Source organism: Neopsephotus bourkii, unplaced genomic scaffold (assembly GCF_033783945.1).
Source record: "Neopsephotus bourkii isolate Nb327-2 ecotype Australia unplaced genomic scaffold, CSIRO-AGI_Nbou_v1 NB_1331, whole genome shotgun sequence".
NCBI classification, from domain to species: Eukaryota; Metazoa; Chordata; class Aves; order Psittaciformes; family Psittacidae; genus Neopsephotus; species Neopsephotus bourkii.
The window spans coordinates 28,540-52,934 of record NW_026901811.1 but is presented as its reverse complement, the minus strand read 5'-3'; the positions used below and the strand labels follow the sequence as shown (position 1 = coordinate 52,934).

The following is a 24,395-nucleotide window of genomic DNA, read 5'->3' as shown; positions in this document are numbered from 1 at the left end:
TGCTTTAAACTGCTGTTTAAAGCTTGGCACTGAGTTCAGGACAGCCTGATGGTCACATCATCACAGGGGACAGAGCCAGCCTGGTGCTCTCCTCTCTCTTCCACTCTGGTCCCCAGCATCCCCAGCAGCACGAGGGGGTCGGCGAGCACTGGCTACTTACTTCCTCTCTCCTTTGAACCACTCAAAGACCGGGGCAGGAACTCCTGCACCTTCGCACCGTATCAGGCCGTTCCCTCCAAGCACCACACCGCTGGATTTAAGTTCCTGAATTGTGGGGGCAACTGAAAGAAAAGAATTGTGAAACGGACATTTGCATCTCCATACGCAGATCACTCCACGCCGCTTCTCTGCAGCACGCTCTCTGTTACTCTGCCTGGCGCGTGGTCTCCGGCTTGAGTCACATTCAATCACGTTTTCTTCCAGCAGTGTAAGAACTATCCCACACAGCAGATTCTGAGATATACTCTGTGTATCTGGTGTAAAAAAACACAACTGAGACATGAAGAGATATCAAGCCCGTACTGAAAAAGCTGTTCATCCGACTCAGTTACTCAACGTAAAGATTAACTATTTATAAGTGTTAGCGTTGTACAAGATGTATTTAAAACATCAGAATCACAAAGAAAGCACATGAAGAACTGGCTGAGAGGCTTGGTCAGGAGGAGCCCCTGAAGCCAGGGAAGGGATGGCAGCACCCAGGGCCCAACACGAAGACAGGACCAGCACCACTTATCTTCATAAAATCCCAGCCTGGTTTGTGTTGGAAGAGACCTCAGAGCTCACCCAGTTCCAGCCCCCTGCCACTGGCAGGGACCCCTTCCACTGGAGCAGCTTGCTCCAAGCCCCTGTGTCCAACCTGGCCTTGAACACTGCCAGGGATGGGGCAGCCACAGCTTCTCTGGGCACCCTGTGCCAGCGCCTCAGCACCCTCACAGGGAAGAGCTTCTGCCTAAGAGCTCAGCTCAGTCTCCCCTCGGGCAGGTTCATGTCTTCTGCAAACGCCCCATAAACCCTGTTAGGCTCTGACAGCCTTTTAGCTCTTGTTTTGCATACTGAAAGAACAAACTTACCTTCACAACTATGAACCAACCACAAATACAATATACCAACGTGACTTTTCCCCTGTTTCACTGGATACAGAATTGGTTCAGTCAAAACGTCTTATCTTTTTTAAATAGCAAAGATTGTCAATAGCAATAACCATCTTAAACATAGTACTACAGATACAAAAACACATAAAAAGTGATTGTCAGTTTTTCCCCTTGCCAGCGAAAAGCAACAGTAAGCTGAGAATAAACCAGAACAAATTCTTCAGGAAAGATTATCAAAGGAAAGGCTGAACAACAACTGCCTTCTCCCTAGAATTTCTTTTACATCTCTGGTTTTAAACAATAATTTATGTGCATCATAAAAGCGCCATAAAAACCAAACCACAGAACTTGTAAATAACAATCTGTTTATTTTTTCCTGAGCAGTTTTCCAGATGTTGCTTTAAGGTGTTTATGTACATATAAAATGCTGACTGCCTCTCGGCTGCTTCTTCCACCCCCTCTCCCATCGCCCACGTTAAGAGACCATAATCTTTTATGGGAAGCAGCCACAGTAAAGAAACCTCAGAGCTCTGAAGGAGCAGTGTGACAGCCAGGTTCTGGCCTGGTGGGTCAGGTCCATCGCACACCCATCCATCATTACCACCACCCATGGCTGCTGTTCCAGGTGTGTTGGACATGGCAAAAAATCCAGCTGTGACAGCCAGGGAAAACAAACGTGCACTCTTAGCTCTTACACACAAGCCTCGATGTTTAACAAAACCACATAAGGATGTTTTGGATGGGATTAAACAGAACAGGCTCTCTTTTGCCCATCACTCATGTCCTCCTCACTCAAATCAAGCAGACAGACAGACTACAGTCTCCAACAGCCGGCAAACACACCCCTGCCTTCAACTTTTTCTTCCATGATTACATCCAACCAATCCATGAATTTCTAAACTCCTAACCAGTAACATGAAAATTTCAAGTAGATAATAAACATAAAACTGATTTGCATGACTACTTCTCCATAAACTGCATAGGAAAACCATCAGACATATTTGTTACTTCATAAAGATAACAATGACACATAAAGCTTACTCCTTCCCGAGAAATGAAGCACTTTGTGCAGCCGAGACCTTTAAAGAATAACTGAGTGAGACCAATGACATGAAGAGCTGTGAACAGGTCACATTTTGTCTTTGCTCCTACAGCACCGTGTGGCACCAGCATCTACTGAGAGCACCGCTACCCTCATAGGTCAGCTTCAACAGAATTAGAACTTAGAATGTCCAAGATGAGCCACACAAACCATACAAAAGCATCAGCTGAACGATGATCAGCTTCCAGCTCCAACCCCTGCCACAGGCAGGGACCCCTTCCACTGGAGCAGCTTGCTCCAAGCCCCTGTGTCCAACCTGGCCTTGAGCACTGCCAGGGATGGGGCAGCCACAGCTTCTCTGGGCACCCTGTGCCAGCGCCTCCACCCTTTCTCCCATAACCATGGAGTGGGTCCCTGGAAGGCTTTCTTGTAAGAGGCTTTGTTTTTCCTGCATTATGCAAAGGGAGTGAAGATATTTGGATTTTGGGTTTTTTTTTTTTCCTAATTGGGAGGGGGCAGGATTATTAGCAAAAAGCCTGAGTTTGAAGTGAAGGTACCACACTGCGTGCACACTGCACAGACAATACTGAATCCTCAAGAGCTGAGCAGAAAGAGCAAACAAAACACTAGCAAAGGCTTGAGGCACATAGAAGGTTCTTGTCTATAAAGTGCCACCTTCCTGCTGCTCAGCAGGACCTGCTCACCTTTTGCTGGGTGTTCTGTGGGTTTTGAGGGACTTTGGGTTGGTTGGCTTGGCTGTTTGTTTTTTAAATAAGTCACTGCTAATAAATTCGTAACTCAAACTACCCATAAAAACATCAAGCTTGCCAATGCTTTTACCAGCAGGAGCCCCAGGCACTGCGCTCCCAGTGCAGCTGGGAAGGGGATGCTGGCTGGATCCCAGCTACACATCACGATTCCAGGCTTTGCTGTCTGCTGAGACCTAGGTTTGTTTGGAAAATATTGGAAAACTTCTGAAAAGGAAGGCTTTTTAGATCTCCCTTTCAGAAGGATTTCAGCTTCTGCTTGTTTGCAATAACGCTAAAAATCAATATTCCCTGCTCTAGGAAATCCCTGGTTAATGCTGGGATGAAAACGGAAACCAAAGACAGCTTGGAGTCACCATTCTCTCAGATTTCCCCTTGCTAGGTCGTTTTCTTGTTTGTACTATAAAAACAAACTGTGATTCAGGCACGTTTCTGGTGCACTGATTAGCTACATGCTGAGCACAAAACCATCAGCCCCTACTGCTCACATCAGTGCGGAAGACTGAGTAACTCCAGGTGAAATTCCACACCTAAATACCTGCTGCTCTCGGAGCCAAGCTTTGTTTTGGAAAGGGACAAAGACATGCGAAGAGTTTTCCACGTCTCCACTATTTCATATTTATTTTTAATGATTTCCATGTAATCATTTAAAGACTCATTTCTGAGAAGACATTTGTGATATTGCTCCTATTGCTGTCGGTTGTGCTGCATAGAGATGCTTGCTTGTGCTGCTGGGGCTGCATGTGTGTTCTCCTGTGTCAAAGATTCTGAGATTGTAACAATGAGCAGGAATACTTTACTGATTAACAAACATGTCCTTTTGCAAAAGGAAAGCTCATTTGTTATGTTAACAAGTGATCACAAGGTTCAAATTAATTCTGCCTTCACTGTTAGCCAATGCATACTGGTTGAGATCTCATCTCAATCTCCCTTGTGGCAGGTTAAAGCCATTCCCATTGTTCTGTCCCTACAGGCCCTTGCCCAAAGCCCCTCTCCAGTTTCTTGTAGCCCCTTTAGGCACTGGAGCTGCTCTAAGGTCTCCCTGGAGCCTTCTCTTCTCCAGTCTGGAGAAGAATCCCTACAGTGGCATAGGGAATCAACAGCAAGGAGAAATCCTGGCCATCCAGGAAAACATTTTCATTCAGGAGTTTAATAATGATGACTTAAACCATTACAGAAAACCATTTGGCATCATTAATGATGCAGTGCTGCTCCATGCAGCTGATGGATCAAACAGATGCTAACAGAAGACCTGAGTGGAGAGCAGAAGGCAGGGGATAAATACAGATGGACACAAGCTTGAAAATCTGATGGAAGTTAAAAAAGGTAAAAAGAAAGAGCAGCTTTAATGCCTTATAAATAAAGTAATTACAGCTGGGGAAACAGTGGGAAAACAAGAGAAATGTTCAAGAGCCAACACGAAAGAATCCAAGGCCAAAGGGAGGCATGCGCAGGTAGAAGTCCAGCAAGCATTCCCTCCAACACAGAAGGTTTTGCCTTCCACAAGTTAGATGGGAAGAGATTCCAGTCATTTTGCAGAGACACTGACGTGCGTCTGCGTGCATGCAGAGCACTTCATTGTAAATAACTGTAATGAACACATGCATGAGCAAGAGAATAACAACTTGTCTCCAAGGTATAAAGCATCAGTGGAGAGTGAAGCACTTACCTGGAAGATCCTACGGGGTGGAGGGAGAAAGGGGTGAGTGCCATGGAGCTCCCAAAGGGAGGGAACTTGATAGAAAAGTTATTGCTCCGACACAAGACCTAAGTAACTTGTAACGGTGATGTTAACAAGAGAACCTCCCATAAGACTAATAATTATAAATGTAGTTGTCATTTTTATATCTCCTAAAGAATGGTTACATAAAATCGTCAAGAAAAAGATATGATTCTTTGTATGTGGTAGCAGTGCCAGGCTTTAGTGACGCACGTGTGCGGGTTTACTCTCCCTGTGGTAGAGCCTCATTCCGTCCTCTCCCACAGCTCATCCCTGCAGAGCAGAGCACTTAAAATAAATGCTTAATTTCTGACTTGAAAATAAATTACTGGAACTTGTTCATATAAATTTCTCAAAGCTGTGTAAGTGCTTTGCTAGGAAAGGCTTTCTCAAGTGGGTGCTCAGAGGCTCAGCTTAACTGGAGTTATACTAATGCCCTTTCGCGTCCCTTCCTACGTGAAATGGCTCTGGAAGTAAAGCTGCTCTTGACCCAAAATACGTATATATTACTCCAACAAGATACATATTTATGTGTCCTCACCAGAAGAGCAGGACAGGAGACGTGTTCAAGGTCAGGTTGGAAAGGGCTTGGAGCAAGCTGCTCTGTAGAAGGTGACCTTGCCTGCGGCAAGGGGTTGGAACTGGATGAGCTTTGAGGTCCTTCCCAACCCAAACCATTCCATGAAGAGCACTATGGAGTCAGAAGAACAATGTAGAATAAGCAAGAACACTGATGGAACAGCTGAGTTGCTCCTGTACCACAATCGAATACACTGTAAGTTCATCAGACAACACAGTGTGAGAGCTTCGGGGGTGGACCTGTTGGACATCTGGGGACAGATGAACACCACATCTAGTGCATCCGCACGCTCCGATGTGTGCGCATCCTCTTTAATTTTAGTGGAGCAATTGAAGTTTCAGTAAATACCCCTGTTAAAGTCTCATATGAGGGTGCTGAGTGCTCACTGCACTCCATCTCTAGCGCAGCGTGTTAATGAAGAAGATGTGAAAACGATCATCTTCACTCTATAATTACTTTCTGCTCAGCTGATATCATCAACATGTTTGTATGAGTCAGGCGCCTGTGCTGGGGAAACCAAATTGAACAACTTATGCTCCATCCCAAAACGATGCAGAGCTTTGCTGAATCTGCTTTCCCACCCAAATATTTTCATCTTGCTTGTAAATGTCTAAAGGAACGGTTAAAACAATGCACGCAGCACCCTGGCATTCATAGAGGCACAGAAAGCCTGCAAAGAACCTCCAGCTAGAACAGGTTTCTTCTTTTACCGTTTTAATGAGCTTCGGGACTCTCATGCACATTAGTTATGTTGCCCTAATTACTCATTATAATTCTAATGTGCATTTTATATTTAATTACAATGCTTATAAAGATTCGGTATGGACAGTAAATTATTATAACTAGCATGTGCATAATGATGATGAGCTGCATTTATTAACTTTTACACTAGCATTCAGGGCTGGCAACTTCCAATTTCACCTTTGTGATTAACCATATTGTCAGACTGCACGAACAGTTTGGGGGCATTAATTGGAAATGTCAAAAAAAAAGAGTCTTCTTTTCCTGCTGATTTTCATCAGGTTTTAATTTGGCATCTTAACGTAGCCTTTTGTTAGGGAAATTGCTCTCTGGTGTGTTAAGATAAAGACTTCCGGGTAAGAGAACAGGTTTTCTGAGATCTCTTTTTTGCCTCAGAAAACCAGATATGAGCAATATCCAAATATATTAATTTATATATATATATACACATACAGGCAAAGAGTTTTACCAATAAAGTAACAAATCTTTGCAAGGAAACAGCATCACTGGTACTTTACATAAGTAAAATGGTTTCCAAAACTCTACACTGTTTAATTTCTCTAACTTATTCAGAGCGCCAGCCCTACCTATTCCCAGCCTAATGGAGTGGTTTAAGAAGTGCCTCTTCATATCAGAAACTTCACAAGTGTGTGGCAACATTTGAGACATGCCTTTAACAACCACGGGGCTGAGCAACTTAATAAGCTTTTTTTTTTTTCCATCTTTTCTTGATGACTTATCAAAACCCACTGAATTCAGTGTGATCTCGATGTGCTTATACGCATTTATATGCAAGCACACAAGGTACCGATAGGAATTCAGTTCAGCTTCTGCATTTCTAGATGTAACCCAGCATGCTTTGCTCTTTTCCTATTCAGGCTTTAACTTCTCAGAACAATCTATTTAAATATTGATTTATTAAACAATTCTGTAAACACCTTGTACCAGCCAGCAGAAAACAGTCTCAAGCATTCCCTGTGTGCAATCTGGCACGTGGCACGATGCAGCAGAGCATCTCCCTCAGCTCTAACAATCATATTGTAACAGGCCATCAAAATTTCTGGCTGCTGTGCAAGCCAAGTTTTGGCACAGAAAACCTCCCAGTTTTGAGAGGAAAGCTCAAAATCCATGGGTAATTATGTAGGAGAAATACAGAACAATCAGTAACACAAAATAATACTTAATAAATAGTAGGCCAGCAGAGAGGCATTCTTAACAATGGGGTTTATGAGTATTTGAGTGATAAGGATAAGAAAGAAGAGGAAGAAAGCTGGCAAAACCTCCCCTAACCAGCAAAGAGAACAAAGACCTCTGAGGAGCTACATATGAAAGCGCAAGTTAGTGCACAGCAGAAGGGCTGCTTTGTTTTACTGCCCATTAAATTTCAACTTCCTGCTTCATCTATTTAATCCATCTGGTTTCCAACAATGCATTTTTCTAATCATATTCCCTTTAAGGTAGCTTTGTAAATGTAATTTATCCCCTGCTAAAGGAGCTGGCACTAGCCTGTGGACACAAACTCTTTGAGCACCTTGGTCACAGCATCCATGGGGTGAGTAGCTGCAGGCTCCACATCCCAGGATCAGTGTCTGGTGGTACCCATGGTGACTATATAGATGAGTATTTGTGCATCAGTATTTGTGCACCAAGACAAGCATGACCAGCAGGTCGAGGGAGGTGATCCTGCCCCTCTGCTCTCGTGAGACCTCACTTGGATCATTGTGTGCAGTTCTGCTGCCCTCAGCATAAGAAGGACATGGAACTGTTGGAGCAAGTCCAGAGGAGGCCACAAGGACGATCAGGGGCTGGAGCACCTCCTGTATGAAGACAGGCTGAAAACAGAGGCTGTTCAGACTGGAGAAGAGAAGCTGTGTGGTGACCTCAGAGCAGCTTGGGGAGGACAGCCAGGTCGGGAGCATCTCATATAAGCATTTACACAACAGTATCACACCCTCCCTTTCCACAGGCATAATTGAAACCACAATAAGCAAGCATGAAACAAATCCTGCATTTGCATACAAGAGTTGGTGGTAATTTAGAAGGAACAGATGCACGAAACATAAATAGGGCTGTAAATGTTTGGAGTTTGGTGTTGTTTGATACGGTGGAGTTGGTTTTAATCCTTCATTGGCCAGCGAGCCTTGATTCAAATTTAACTGGAGTCAAAGTCTTTGTATTGACTTCAGCAGGCTTTGAACAAGGCCCAGAAAAAGCTGCAATAAAAGGATTTCAGTTTTCAAAACCAACGAAGTAAAAAAACCCACAACTTGAAAGAGCCAAAGTATAACATGGACAGCTCTTGTCACGTAACTCCTCCTTTTAGACACCATTCTCCTACAGCTGCAATTCGGAGGAGGAGTTGCCATCAATGCCTTCTCATCAGCACAGAATCCATGTACATGAAAAAATGTATGTCTTTGTGTAATGCTGAGCTACCTTAGGAAAGGAACATTTCCATGTGCGACAGGAGCACCAGCATGATAGGACATGTTGGGAAAAGGATGATACGCTGTCATCCCTGTTCACCTAGGGAGCCAGGCATCCCACCCTAGCTGTGTTCAGTAGCTTCCCTACCAGGGACTCACATGGGAAACCTCCCTCCTCCATCAGGTCCTACTGGAAAAGCTTCCTCGCAGTTAATGTGCCATCACACTCTGCTGCAGTTCCTTTATCTCAGCAAGTTATTCAAATGTGAGGAGGAGGTTAAAGGGGAAAAACGAGTAGCAGCATCCCGAAGTGCTACTAAGGAGTGAGGAGGAGGAAAGGGGATGCTTTCATACATCTGATGCAAATCCAGAAGGAAGAGTTGGCTGGGAGCCTGGGTGTGAACAAACATGAGTGCTTTTACTTTGCTATTTCTCTCCCCCTAAGGAAGATAAAAGCAATGGACTTCAACAAATTCCAGGAATTACTAAGTAGATCTTTTGGCAGTAAAGCTGACGAGAAAGTGAATTAAAGCAAGCTGGTAGTTTTCCAAGGAAAGAAAGTTTGGAACAAAATTGCAAAATGCCTTAGAGCAGGTCAGCAATCCAGCAAGAGACCTACATGTCCTACTGGAGCACACCCAGGAAACCAACAGCACAGAAGCAGGCAAGACAGGCACAAGACATAGAATCATAGAATAGTTCAGGTTGGAAAGAACCTTAAGATCATCTAGTTCCAGCTCCCCTGCCATGGGGCAATGCCATCATTGCCATCAAGAGCAATGAGAACCACACCAGACGTACATCATCAGTCCTAGAGGAAAAAGTCATCCCACTGCTCAGTACCACCCTCTGTGGTGCCCAGATCACTGAGGCACCCATGGCAGTGTGCTCTGCACCACCACCCTTGTAGCTTGACCTTACCTGAAAACACAACAGTCATTAACCAAAACGCTGAATACTGGACCCAAAACAAAGCCTGGGGAGCCACCTCCCCTTGGCCTGGCAAGGAGCCTTAGGATGACAAATAGTTTTGGATCCTCAGCATGACTGTTTTTTCTCATCCATGTTTCTCACACTTGCACCCGTAAGTGCCACATGTCAAAAGCTGATGAATGTCAACACATGACATCTGCCTTCCCTGGTGATACATGGGAATTAGTGAGACAACGTGATTTGTTGTTGATGAATCTGTGGTAGCTGCTACCCTCCTCGGGTTATCTCCCAGGTACGAACACATCTTGTGACAGTTCCAGCACGTGTCTGGAGGCTGGGGACATGCCAGGCATCTGCCAATTCCTTCCAGACAACAGGCACCCAGGGCCTTGGCTCCCCGGAGCAATCCCAACCTTTCCAAAGTCTCCAAAATAACGGTTGCATCATCAGTTGTTTTCATGACGTTTACTAACCCCATCTGATGATTTGAGACAACAATTCACTTAGAGAATCCCAGCCTGGTTTGGCTTGGAAGGGACCTCAAAGCTCCTCCAATTCCAACCCCTGCCACAGGCAGGGACCCCTTCCACTGGAGCAGCTTGCTCCAAGCCCCTGTGTCCAACCTGGCCTTGAGCACTGCCAGGGGTGGGGCAGCCACAGCTTCTCTGGGCACCCTGTGCCAGCACCTCAGAACCCTCATAAAAGAAAGAAGGCTGCTTTTTATCTACCATAGGTTAAGCTTTATGCATCTGCTCTTAGCATTCAGTCCTGGAGGCTCACAAGTGACCAACCTTCCCTTCTTCTGAGATGGTGGAGCAGAAACGTAGGAGGAGGCACCTGACAATGGTGGTGTTGGGAAAAGAAGCCAGTACCCCCAGAGATGCCCAGCATATGTGTAACCTAGTGCAAACCTCCTGCTTTATGGGGCACCAGCAGGGTCTTAGCTCAAGTACCAGAAGTTCAGAAAGCAAAAGGAATTGGGATTAGTGGAGTAGGAAAAGACCATTTAGTAGGGACACACTGCGTCACTAATTGTGGTTACTAATTCCCTACCTCTGCGCAAGCAATAATCAGCCACAGTTGAGGCATGTTGGTCTGGAAGGTATTGCTGCAAGAGATTGCTTTGGGAGACTTTCCAGGGGCTCTTTCTCTGTTTTAAACTAAAGGGTGACAATTCAAACACGAGCATCTGCATCTGGACAGCAACAGCAGCCTGGCTACTCAGGTCCTCCCCTGGGCTGCATTTTGGTGGCCTCCAGAAGGCTTGGGTCTGATGCTATTAAGGATCGGAACAGTTCAGTAACAGCAAATTCCTTTACTTATTTCCATAGATAAGCTGTGGTTAAGGCTATCCACCATTTTTCAACACAATGAGCTAAAAAAGAGAATTCCACTCTTCTCAGCTTACAGTAGTGATGAAATCTGCAGGCTCCTGCTTAAGTGCAAAAATGAGGTAAGTACTGAAGCTGGATTTGGAATTCAAAAATAATTCTAAAAGACAGAAGCAGAACTTTTCTGCAGCAAACTTATCAGATGCTCTTTGGATCTGATTTGATATATTCTACATCCATAACAAAGTAGCTAGGTGAACTCACCAAAATGGTATTTCTGAGGACAGAACTCATTACTACTGTATAATAAATGGAAGCATAAGTCAGAGTTAGCACTGAACAGATTGTTTGGGGTTGCAAAGACAGCAGCTGTCACAGCTTGACAGCTTTCTTGTTAGTGAATCAGCTTTACTGACAGTCTTTTTGATTGAAAACCACTGTTCGCTGACAGTGTGTTATAGCTGATATACATATGTACCTCATGAAGAATGAGAAAGAGCCAGAAAAGGTCTAGAAGCTACTGCTCTATGTTAAAAAGAAGTGAAGTTTGCATAAAGGGCTTCTTGGTTCCTCCTCAGTCATCTGTGGCAGATACAAGTTGATAGAAACACAACAATCTAAAGTGAGCTGTGACAGGCACGCACGTAGAGTCCAAAGTGGGGTTTTAGCTGAAAGCAGTAAAGCCACAGAAACATGGGCTGCTCTCAAACACTCTCAGGGTGAGTTTGTGTAACTGAAAACAAAGTAAAGAAGTAAAACAATGGAAATAAACCTCAGTGCTGCTCTGACAGGGGTTTCCCAGCCCTCCTGCCAGCATAAAGGGGGATCTGCCAGAGGAGATACAGCCATGTCAGTTCAAGAATGAACATGTCTACTTTGAGTCACATTTTACTCTTCCTCTTACACACTCCATCAGTGTTAATGCTTTTGACTAGCAGCTCCATGGTAAAGGGAAAGTTGGCTTCTGTTTCCTGCAGCATGCTCAAAACACTCATGCAAAACCATCATTGGTGCTACCCAGGCTAGAACAGCACAGGCTTCCTTGGGTGAACACAGCCACCTGCTTTGCCATAGAATGGTTATGGTTGGAAAGGACCTCTAGACCATATAGTTCCAACCCCTTGCCATGGGCATGCTATGCACTCTTAAAACGCATGTGATTGGCAGACTTGGAGCACCAAAGGATGCGAAGCAGGTATTGTATTGGGGAAAATCATCATCACAATCATAGAATGGTTTGGGTTGGAAGGGACCTTAAAGCTCCTCCAGCTCCAACCCCTGCCACAGGCAGGGGCCCCTTCCACTGGAGCAGCTTGCTCCAAGCCCCTGTGTCCAACCTGGCCTTGAGCACTGCCAGGGATGGGGCAGCCACAGCTTCTCTGGGCACCCTGTGCCAGCGCCTCAGCACCCTCACAGGGAAGAGCTTCTGCCTAAGAGCTCATCTAGGCAACATACACCAGAAAATAAGTGCATTTACCAACACCAGAAAGCCCAGGCCTTTGCAGTTTGCCTCGATGATCATTTCATATTCTTGTTACAACTGCTTGTTACATCCAAAGAATGCTACCTATTTCTCTAGAAGAGACTGTAGATCATACATCAACAGTTCGATGTGGTCCTGACTTTACATGAGAAGTCTGGAATACTGGGATATCCCCATTTCAATATTTAATTGCTGCATTGAAGAATAATTCCCAACTTTTTGTTCTTCCCGAGATTCTCTTTTGCCTTTAATAATTCCAGGGGTAGGAGCAGCAAGCACCTGAGTGATGACGCGTTTGCTAGGAAACAGAATGTTGTTCAAAATACAAGCAGTTAATTTTGAAATGACTGTTTCTGATTTTGAGAGCTCACTTCCTTCAGTCTAGAAGGGACTACAGTGATCTGGGTGCAGAGAGTGCAACAGGGATCAAAGCACCTGAAGAAATATGGTCCATAACATTACTGGTCTCTCTCTCAGCATCAAGCTCCACTGTGCCTAAAGGCGTCAGAGCTTTCACCGCAAAAGCTTGGCTTTGCTCTACAGCTGTGAGGTCTAAAAGAGGTCACAGCAGCCTCAAACCAGTTTGTTTTTATTTGACAGGAGGCAACAAATATGAAGAGAACCAGCTTTATGAATTGTAATGCCTGGAGAATGATGTTGGCAATTTTTCCTTTCTTTTGCGTCAACAGCATTGCTTTGTTTTAAACTATAAAAGCAGAACTATCACTTCTCAAAGCTCCCCTAGCTCAGATCTAGCGCCTGCACCACACACTTGCTAACAACAACCAAACTGCAGAAGTTATTAATACCCAATTTCCAATCCCACTGGGGACAGAGTTGCAGCAGTATCATTACAGACTTATCAGGGGCTGCACGTCTTGTTGAAATGCCAAGTGCAGCCAGGGTGGGAGCCCACAGGGGATGTTTCAGACATATCCATACACCCACAGGTTCATAGAATCCCAGATTGGTTTGTGTTGGAAGGGGCTTTAAAGCTCATTCAGTTCCAACCCCTGCCACAGGCAGGTACACCTTCCATTAGAGCAGGTCACTCCAAGCCCCATCCAACCTGACACTGAGGGTCTATGATAAACAGATTTCTTTTGCAGAACCATTTCAAAGCAGAAGGGACTGCTGCAGGGAGAAATGAATAAAGAGAAATAACCAAGGGATGGACAGTTCTGCACGACTGACACACTGTTCAGACTGGTCTTTTCATGACCCCAGTTGTATGCAAACCCCCTTTAGACTATCACCTCAGAGGCACCATGCTAGCAATGGACAAGGAAGACATTCTTGGACCCACAGCAACAAGGAATACTACAATTACTAGGAGAAATATTACTTTCCAGTGTGTTGACCATTATGAGAAATACCTTAAGTAATTGTTTTTGCTGAAGAGCAATCTGGGCAAGTGAACACTACTGGAAGCTGAAGAGCTCTCCATTAATTTTGGCTCCAGTCTGGAGTCTAACACAGCCTGCTTTATACTTCAAATTACTTCTTGAGATGAATAAGCTCTTTAGAGATGAGTCATCTTCTTGTAAGACTTCAATTTCCCTGCACTGTACTTTAGTGGTATTTAAAGTGGGATCACCTGGAGCCTGGAGAGCCAGCCCTGGTTCAGAGGGGGGGAAAAGCACTCCCTCCAGGCAGGACTGACTGCCCAGGAGGGCTCTTCCCCATCCACTCAAGCTCCTCCTCGATCCACAGCTCACCTGCAGATGTGAAGTTTTAGCACCTCTGAAGGCGACAGGGAGCCAGGCAGGGAGCCAGCCCAGAGAGGAGCACACTGCTGCTCCTCCTGATGCCAGGACAAAGAGCCGGAAGAAAGGCAGCTTCAGCAGAGGTGAATGCACCGAGGTGGCCCAAATCTTACTGCAGCCTTATTTTGACTTTAAAATAACAGCAGAAGTAGAAAAAACATCCCAAAGCTATAAGAGAAAAAGCTTGATTGATGTTTTCAACCATGCAGTCATGATGTGGTCCTCACACTTCCACCAACAGCCTCAAGCCTTCACCTTGTGCCTTTGCAACAGCCATCAACAACATATCATTGTCAATACCTTTCACAAATATTAGGAGTGTGTGTCATGGATGCTCTGGCATTTGTTACAGCCCAGCCCAGAAACGCATAAGCAATGAGCTGCATTTATGCTATACCATAATTATACCATATGTGGATCTATAACTACTGGCAGAGTGTAAATATATGCAAATCAGTATTTTTTTTTATTCAAAAGACTTTTTCCCCCGCGATGGGGAACAGAGATTCCTTTCAGATGGGTAATCATGGCAGTCCTCAGAATTAACCACAAGTGACAAATAATCAGCACCCATTGGCCCCTAAAACTAAGTCCAGATCTGAACAACAGAAACGACCTTTTAATAGCTTGGTCAGACACTCTGCTGCCCAAGAAAACAGTGCTTGAAAAGGGATTTGTCTGCACATGTTGTAGTAGCCCTTTACCTCCTTAATGTGGTTCACAGACTGGGGCTGGAGACACTCCTCACACAGTGAAGGAAGAACCTGAGGTGTTTTTTAGTGGTTTAAACTCTTGCCAAAGCTGGGCCATGCAGCAGCAATGCTTCTATTACACTGGAGCATCATCTCCTCTTCCGCTGAAGGAGCCAAGCTGCATCCTTGTCCTGCAGCCCCATATGCCATGGCTCAACCTAGCATCTGGATCTTCATGGAAATCTTCACGGAGAGAAGCAGGAGCTCACTCCACAGGCTGCTGCCCTCCCACATCTGCACTGCACCAGTGGCAAGCACAGGGTGCAGCTCCCAGCTCCCCAGATAATGATAGTAATAATAGAAAATAACAATAATAAAATCACTTGGCAGTGGGAAGCAGGGATTTTTCCTTAAGAAGATGAAAAGTGTCCTCAACTGTTGGCAAGATATCCCGAGTACTAATACTCCAACTTCTTCAAATACAAGCCCCTCGTTTCATCTTGCCAAAGCCCTTGATTATGTGCTGTGGCAGCAGAATGCCATCTACATGAAGGAACATTATAATCAACTTTGTCACGCTTCAATATGAGCAGTACTTTTCAGAAATAAGCAGTAACTGTGCCACAGTTTGCAGAACCTAATAGTCAACTATTGCACCACAGCAAGAAATCAATGTTAATTTAGGAGCCAAATTACACTCGAGTCACAAACTTGAACTATATTGTTTTAATCTCTCTCCTGAAATGTTAATAAAAACACCCAAAGGACATAAAATGACAAGCACTGCTTTCACAAGAGGCTTCTTTCCCTATCAGTGGGAAGGCAGAGATTTTCTTCCAACCAACTACATTCTTTCTCTACCCCAGCAACTGAGGTGGTTTTAGGTATATGACCAGTTTTTACTGAAATGGTAGAAATTGTTTTTCATTAAGTGTTGCTATGAGATTGGACATGATATAATGCACACAAGTGATCTCAGTGATGACAATCGCTTACAAATTGAGTAGATAAGAATACAAGTGTTGACCTTGAATCCTAAAGTCCTAATGTTGACCAAAAATAACTCCACCCCAAAAGCAGAAAACTGCATTGAGCACACCAAAAGCTCCATTTTAATAGCAGAAAATTCTTCAAAGATCTTAATCTTACACAAAGAAAACCCAACCTGTTCTGACTTGCAATGGTCTCACCTGCAATATTTTGCTTGCAGCTCCAAACCTGGATAGCTGGACCCAAAGACAAGCTCTGCTATTATTGATTTAAAAGATGATCAAAGTTTTCATCTTAGCTGTGCTAGCATCTAATCTCCTTTAGCTGGAGTGGGTGGCTTTGTACTCTCACAGATTTGACCTACCAATATAGAAACTAATTACAGTGTTATTTCTCTGCCCTCGGCTGTGCACTACGTGCTGCAGGAGCAGCAGCCTCTCCATCATTCCTCTGAAGGCCTCCCTATGTCTTTTTAATTGAAATAGTAGCTCAGATGTAAAAGTTACAACTACTGAACTAGAACATCTGTGCAACACAGAATCTGATCTTTAGAATTAGGTTAATATTTAACAACAGCAGGAAAAACAAGTCAAGAGATGGTTTTAATGCACTGACATGAACCTCCACACCTGACCTGCCTGCACTGCAGACTGCCAATGCTCCCTTCAAAAAGCCATTCCATGGTTCCTCAACAGTGCATCATGGAGCAACACCATTCCCACCACCCAAAGTGCTGGCACAGCTCTAGCTTTCATTGAATCCTTCAGTGGTCTGAATTGCAAAGGACCTTAAAGCTCCTCCAGCTCCATCCCCTGCCACAGACAGGGACCCCTTCCACTGGAGCAGCTTGCTCCAAGCCCCTGTGTCCAACCTGGCCTTGAGCACTGCCAGGGATGGGGCAGCCACAGCTTCTCTGGGCACCCTGTGCGAGCGCCTCAGCACCCTCACAGGGAAGAGCTTCTGCCTAAGAGCTCAGCTCAGTCTCCCCTCGGGCAGGTTCAAGCCATTCCCCTTGGCCTGTCCCTACAGGCCCTTGTCCCAAGCCCCTCTCCAGGTTTCTTGTCAGCCCCCTTTAAGAATGTAACTGATCTTTTGCAACAGTTTTCAGGTGAAAGATGCGAAGGGGGGCACTGACCGCTCCCCAGGGCTGTGGCAGGTAGGGCAAAAAAAAGTAATGAGAGGGCAGAAAAAGAAAAGGGGACCAATCCTTGCAGGTTTCTTCTCAAAGAGACCTGAAAACACATGGGAAATGACACAGTCTGGAGTCATGCTTTGGACACAGCTTATGCCTGGCCAGGGTCACCTCTTACTCTTGCAAAGTGACCCATCATGTGGGTCCATGGGTGCAAAAGTGTGACCCTCACCCACACCTGGATAGAGCAAGATCTCATTCTGGAAAGCTCACAGTGCAATGAACTCCACTGATCCATTAAGAGAATCAAATAGGAACCAGCACTCAGACTTCCAGGGGTCTCCAGGGTGGCTTTGAAGCCAGAAACCCCCATTTCTGAATGGTAACCTGAGAATTTAGGAAAACATGTTCTATGCAAGCCAGTGAAACCACACTCCAGAGTGCTTTTACCTTTTCAGAGTGTGATTTTGGTACTTAGGAGGGTATTGCAAAGTTCAATTTTCCAAGGCACATCTACCTCCTGAATCAGGAGGTGGAAATTGTGGCTGCAAATTGCTCTCCATCATTACAATATGGAGAAATACTTTGTGATTAAAAGAGACCGACCTACATGATGCAGCTTTAAATGTGTGAATTTTAGCCAGACAGAGGGTATCAACCACTGCAACACCAAGATAAGGCCTTTCTGTTCCACGGTCAAATATGAACGTATGACTTCAACTTAGGTGGGTGCAATCCTGTTTCAAGGGTTGACATGACTGTATTTGCTCAATACAAATGATACTGTAAAGAAAAACAGTGATTTCTCAGCAGTTCTGCTCTTTCAGAGAACTGGGTTTAACTGGTTTAGTAGAAAAACAACTTTGTAGTTGGATGGAAGAGTCCTCACCAAGAGGACACATTTGTGATGAGGTTTCAGGTCTTTGAGGCTGCGAGATGCAGCACCTATTGTGAGCTTCTGGTACAACAGACAAGAAGGCTGCTCCTTCCCAGGCTGGCTATCAAACAGCACTGCAGAAAGGACTCCCACAGACACATACAACTGTTCAATACACTGTCCATGCTGTTTGAAATAAAAACAAAACTGATGTTGCACTTATGGATAGAAATACATTCATGTTTCTCCAACCAAAAGACTCCTGGTCTCCTAAAGCCAATGCTGACCGTAACCCACCGAGTCCTAAATTTCATCAGGGATGTAACCATGAAGCTGCACATCTGTGGCTATTAAAAATTGAAAGAATCAGAGTGATTTATTTATGCTTAAACTGAAGCCCCATTCCTCCTCTCGTATCAGACATGGGAATTTAAAGTACATATTGCTCCAAATAATTTTATACTGATGTAGAGGAGGACCACCGAGATCTTCAGAAAAGATTTGGGTCTTCTCTTTTTAGTTAATGACCATTCACCTTGATTGAGGGAAATCTGCTTTGCTGAACCCCAAAACCACTTGATAATGAATTGTTTCCCCTTAGCAACAGTTTACAGCAAGATGGTTTCTGGGAGAATAATGTCACAGCAACATGCCCAGGTATGAGGAGCCCCAACAAACACTGAAGTCCTCTCATGTTTTTCCCCAGTGGGTTTAATGTTACCGATATAATTAGGATAGAGTGGCTTGTACAGTATGTCTGATTTCAAAGTAAAATCACAGTATCATGCATAATATTATGCAAAGCACCATAGCAACAGTAAGGCAGACTTCTAAGAAATGCTAATGAGTTCAGCTGCTCTGCACAAACCCTAACCTGTCCAAGCAAAGCCAAAGCCAGGACTTCACATTCCTACAAGAAGCTCAGGCATTCCTTCCATTAAAAGACAACAAACATACCAAACCCACAGCATAAAATACCTTATCAAACCATCACCACAGCAGGAAGCACACAAGCAGTACTGTTCCAAACAGACAATTTGACCAATTCACTGACCACGATGTTTATATTTCACATTTAATGCAAGGAAAGAATAATGCAGCAAGTATTGGAATAAACCAAACTGATACAAATCCAATTGGCCTAATAAACTCCCAAAATATATTCAAGCTACATTCAAGAGCTCCCGGAAGAGCAGGGCATGTGCCTAATGCTGCCTTCAGAAGCCTCTTTCAGGAAAGGGGAGTGCAAGAGGAGCCAGGGAATTAGAAGCCAGCCCATTTATCTCCAAGCCCCATAAAAAAGCTGTTCAAGCAATCAAAGATGTGAGAACAGCTGAAGATAACAAGATGAGCAATCACCGAGAGGTTTGTTAAGAATAGATGGTGTCAGGTCAGCAGCTCCTGCACATAGCAGGGGCCAGCTGTGGGTACTGCAGCTTAACTGCAGCATTTCCCCATGCCTCCCATGCACAAGCAACCTGGGCTTGGCTTAAAGCTCCCTTTGCATGAGTGTGTGTTCCCTGTGGGCTTTGCTCAGGGTCTGCTGCCCTGGCTGCTCACTCAGACACTAGTCCTGCACCTGCTGCTGGTGAGGTTTTCATTAAAACCATTGTCAGAGAAGAGAACCCTGAAACAGCCCTGGTAAATTATAGAGAAAACTGGATGAAACCAAACAAGAACAAGTTCAGCACCTGGAATTCACCAGCTGGCAAAGAGGCAAGGCAGGTGACCGGGCTGCCCACCTGCAGGGTCCTGCTCTCACAGGGAAGGCAAGTCCCCTCAGCAGATATACAGACAGGCATCAAAAGAACCCTTCCACAGCAACCCAACACCTCACCCGGCATCCTAGCTCAGCTTTAAATACCTCCTTTGAGAAAGCCCTTCCTTTACACCAAGGCAGCTGTGGGAAAGGAACATTCAGTCAATTCCCTAGAAAACATGACCCAAGAGTAAAGATGAGTTGAATTAGGGCTGGTGGACATAAGGAGGTGAACATGGAGAGCACATGTCTGATGTCTCCAAAGAGATCTCAAGGCAAGACTGATCTGTTCCCTATTCCTCAAAGGAATTCTGCAATGTGGTTGCACATTAGTCACTGTGACAGATGCTCAGTGAAGTACTATAGAATCATAGAATAGTCAGGGTTGGAAAGCACCTTAAGATCATCCAGTTCCAACCCCCGTGCCATGGGCAGGGACACCTCGCTCTAAACCATATTACCCAAGGCCTTGTCCAACCTGGCCTTGAACACTGCCAGGGATGGAGCATTCACAACCCCCCTGGGCAACCCATTTCAGTGCCTCACCACCCTCACAGGAAAGAATTTCCTCCTTAGATCCAATCTAGACTTCCCCTGTTTCAGTTTTAACCCATTACCCCTTGTCCTGTCACTACAGTCCCTAATGAAGAGTCCATCCCCAGCATCCCTATAGGCCCCCTTCAGATACTGGATACTATGACCATGTACGTTGCCCAAGGAGCTGCAATCCCTAGAGACACGTTATGGACAGCCTGGGCAAACATCTACTTGCAACACTGCTTCAGGGGGCACAGCTTTCCCTGTTAATAGTTTTTACCGATTATCATCTAATCTGGTCACTTCCATCTCTCATTCTCAGTATTTTCCAGCTTTAATGGAACACACGTGTGCAAAGAAGCTGTTGGAAGCTGACGTGACTCAACAGCTACAGTAGTATGAGTTATCCTTACACTGTTTGTATTTACTGTCTCCAAAGCCTGGCAGATGAGCCTCCTCTTCTGCACACTGTGGCAATCAGAGGCGGGAGAGCTGCTGCACATCGAGACCAGGCTGCACCAGACATCATTTCCATCAAAGCAGCTCATGCCAGAGCAACCTCCTGGGTGTCCTGGCTCGGCAGTGAAGACCTGCCCTCCCTCCCGTGCTGCCAGGAAGACCCCAAGCCAGCCAAGACAACATCCCCGGCAGGACCAGACCGCACCAGCACTGCCAGTGCCAACTGGGCACCCGCAGCACAGGAACTGTAATTTTCACCTCCCTGGTAAGCCCGGCTGAACTTGGCCTTCAATTTGCAGCATGGTGGGGTTCATACAAGTTGAAATTAAATTATTGTCTTTTAATTTCAACTGAGTGGCTTTTCCCCCCTCTCTAAAGCCACCGGATCTTAGTTCAGTGAAGTCTGCAGGACCCAGCTCCAACAGAGCTGCTCAAGATACCATTACAGAAACCCAGACCCTTAGCGTACATTACCTAAACCCCAGGAATCCTGCTGCAGTACAGCTCCACTTCGAAGCACACATTTGCTATGTACTTGGGTAGCTGACAACTTCATATAAATTAAAATAAATGCCCATTTCTTGCTGCACACATCCCATTCTTCTTCATCTTAGCACAGCCTCAACTCTTCTGCAGAGTCTCCTATTCAACAGCTGCCCTGAGCATGTTTTAAGTGTGGCACCAATAAACCAGGAGTCAGCAAAGCGACAGCACCACATGGAGAGTTTCAGGCAATGTATTTAAGTCCTGCTAATCCAGACGCAAAGTAGGGTTCAATATTATCACCTATAGATCAGTATTTGCCTTATTAAAATGTAATGGAAAATGCTAATAAGATTTACTTGCCAAATGAAATTGGATTATATCTTATCTACTTTAACTTGATTTGGTAGTTTTCCTTCTTCAGAAACCATCAGTTTCAGTTGCTTTTCCCCTCCTGTCCCCTCTCAGAACTCAGGCAGATGAGTGCACCACAGATTCTCAAACCACTATTTTTAAAGGGAAAATTACAGGGGACAGGCATAAATGAAATAGAAAACGCAGATTGTGCAATATGAAACTGTCTAAAGGAAACCTCTAAAGCCATTAGGGGTGAACTCCACGTGCTGGAAGGCAGGCAGGCAGCAAGCTGGGTGTTTATGTATGGGTGGAAGCTGCCCAGCCAAGAAACTTCAAATTCAGAAAGTAATTTAAACCTGGTAATTTTCTTGTACATGCTTGGATGGCTGAACAACTGCTGGATGTGATGAATATCCATATGCAAAATTATGCTTATATCCACTGTAACCACTCAGGGCTCATTGATACATTCTATTAACTGGGCACAATAAAACCTTGATTTATTCTACAGTAACCAGGTCTGCAGTAAAGAATGGCCCTTTAATAACAGTGAAACAGTACTATAAAGTGTCAGAAGCAGTAGTTAAGCGATCATATCCATGCAAATGCAGCATTGGACTGTCACCGGCCTGTGTGCTGGAGATGGGGTGTCAAAACGTCACTGTACAAGACATGGTGGAGGGATACAGAGATGAAACAGGGATTACTGAGACCGAGATGCAGCGATGCTTCTGGAGCAGTCCGTCAGGCAGCAAGGGTGCAAGAGCAGGAGGTGAAGCATAAGCCACACGTGTTACTTGCAAGAATATTTTCTGTTGTAAGCATTACAGGTGAGAAAGGAGATGGACATTTCAATCACAGAACCCCAGCCTGGTTTGTATTGGAAGAGACCTTAAAGCTCCTCCAGCTCCAACCCCTGCCACGGGCAGGGACCCCTTCCGCTGGAGCAGCTTGCTCCAAGCCCCTGTGTCCAACCTGGCCTTGAGCACTGCCAGGGATGGGGCAGCCACAGCTTCTCTGGGCACCCTGTGCCAGCGCCTCAGCACCCTCACAGGGAAGAGCTTCTGCCTAAGAGCTCAGCTCAGTCTCCCCTCGGGCAGGTTCAAGCCATTCCCCTTGGCCTGTCCCTACAGGCCCTTGTCCCAAGCCCCTCTCCAGCTTTCCTGCAGCCCCTTTATGCACTGGAGCTGCTCTCAGGTCTCCCCTTCAGGAGCCTTCTCTTCTCCAGGCTGCCCCAGCCCAGCTCTCTCAGCCTGGCTCCAGAGCAGAGCTGCTCCAGCCCTCGCAGCATCTTTGGTGCCCTTGAAGAAACAAGACTTAGTAAGACTTAGTTCAAGAAAGTGCTCAGCATAGGACAAGGGGACCTGGAGGTTTTCTCTCTTCTTTTTACAAGAAGTTCCTATAAAATTTATTTTCAAGTTTAAATAATAATGATTAGCAGATAAACCACAGCTCTCTTAAATACAATATCGAGCTTTTACTGATGGAAAGCTGCCCTGCCAGGCCACCTCAATGGACAGTAATCAGGCAACATCCTACTCATCATATGCATGACATCCCTTTCGGACCAGGGCTGCCCTTGCTAAGGAGCTGGAAGAAAGCTCAGCACCACTCACAGCACAGAGCACCCGCTGTGTGTGAGCAACACACCCATGGGCTGATCCCAGGCTCTCCAGCAGCACCCAGCTCCAGCATGACCCTCCCTTGAATGCAATGTGCTGTTTTTCTGCCTGGTCAAAACACATGAGCATCATTAGCGGGGAGCAGATGCTGGGAGTGCTTTTGCATTGCGCGTAACTGGCGAGAAGACAACATACAGCTCCAAACAGAAGCACATTAACAATTAGCTGACTACGACAAACTGCTCATGTGTACAAACTGCTCCGTGCTGTACCCAGATCCTGGTTTCACACTGCTTCACTTTTATTTCCCCTCTCCATTTTCTTCTTTAGTTGTAAGAAATTCTAAAAGCAAAATACTCTGCATATCCCCAGTGCAGACTTGGAAGTTTGCCTGCATCTGACACAGTACCACATGCATCCTCACCATGGGCACAGACACTTCCAGTTTAGCCTAGGTAGCTGAACTGCGACAAAGCTTAGCTTGGACACTTCATTCAAGTATCTGCTTCACCTTCCCAGCACCATCAGTCACCTTTCCCACCCACAGACATCCAACAGGCTCAAACCTCAGGTTAAGATAACCATGAACTGAAGCCAGAAAACGTTCCAACTTTGACATGGCTTGGGATGCAGGGTGCACATCAATGGCACATCAGAGACTGTTGCATTTATGCTTGATCTTTGGCTTTGGCCAGCTAAGTTGATGCTTGCATCCAAACTAGGACACCTGCACATTGCATCCTGGCTCAGAAGAGATTCCATGAGTTTACCACATAGTGGGATTTTATTTCAAAACCACAAACACCCATGAAGCAGACTTACCAACTTTTCCCTCTTGTGAGCGCTACAAAGCTTCCAAGAGAGGCAGTTTCACCCTGTTAAAATCCCTGTGGTATGAAGTAACACAGCTGCAACGTTTGTTTTCCTGAAATCAGACTGAGCTCACAAGTCCTTCTGCTCCTTATTGGAGGTTACCTACCTAACAGCACAAACCATGGTGGAGTGAGTACAGCTTGTGCGAGATGTGTCACCCCAAACCCCCAGGGCACACCTATGCCAATTACTGCACAACTTCTCTTAATGACAACCTACCAGTATCAATACACTGTGCAAAAAGTAAGTCACTTGTTCCACAGGACACCCTCCACAGTGGTTTCTCCTCCCACATAGCCCCTGGTTTTCAGAGCACTGCCTGCCTTGGTAGCTCAGCAAAGCTGATATAGATGGGAACATGTCAATGAGGACAAAGAAGCAGCAAGAACAGCGATGGATTGTACATGAGCCTCATTGAGCTGCTCTGCAGACAAGGCTGGCACCTGATGGTCACAGCACATGGTGTCAGAGCCTCAGCACCTGCAGGCAGTGCCACCAGCCTGTGTGACTGAGCAGCATGGAGAGCTGCCTGTGAGACCCAGTGCGTGGTCCAGCTGGTCTATGAGCATCAGTGCACTGACCCACCATGCTGCAGGACAGCACAGACTACAAGTACCCTGGTGCCATGTAAATGAGGACAGGCCATTCAGCTTTTGAACATGGGAGCATCCCATAAATGCCCAGGTAGCATAGCTAGCCCCATCTCCCACCACCAGCCCTGCAGGGACCTGGGA

The 24,395-nt window shown here is 45.5% G+C and overlaps 1 protein-coding gene across 1 annotated transcript in view; it reads right to left on the bottom strand.

Moving 5' to 3' along the window:
• Window positions 1–24,395, bottom strand: part of NEGR1 (neuronal growth regulator 1) — a 105,274-nt gene that overhangs the window by 61,450 nt on the left and 19,429 nt on the right. The window contains exon 4 of the mRNA XM_061366421.1: window positions 161–281. Within this exon, the coding sequence (XP_061222405.1) occupies window positions 161–281 (121 nt within the window). The remainder of the gene's footprint in view (window positions 1–160; window positions 282–24,395) is intronic.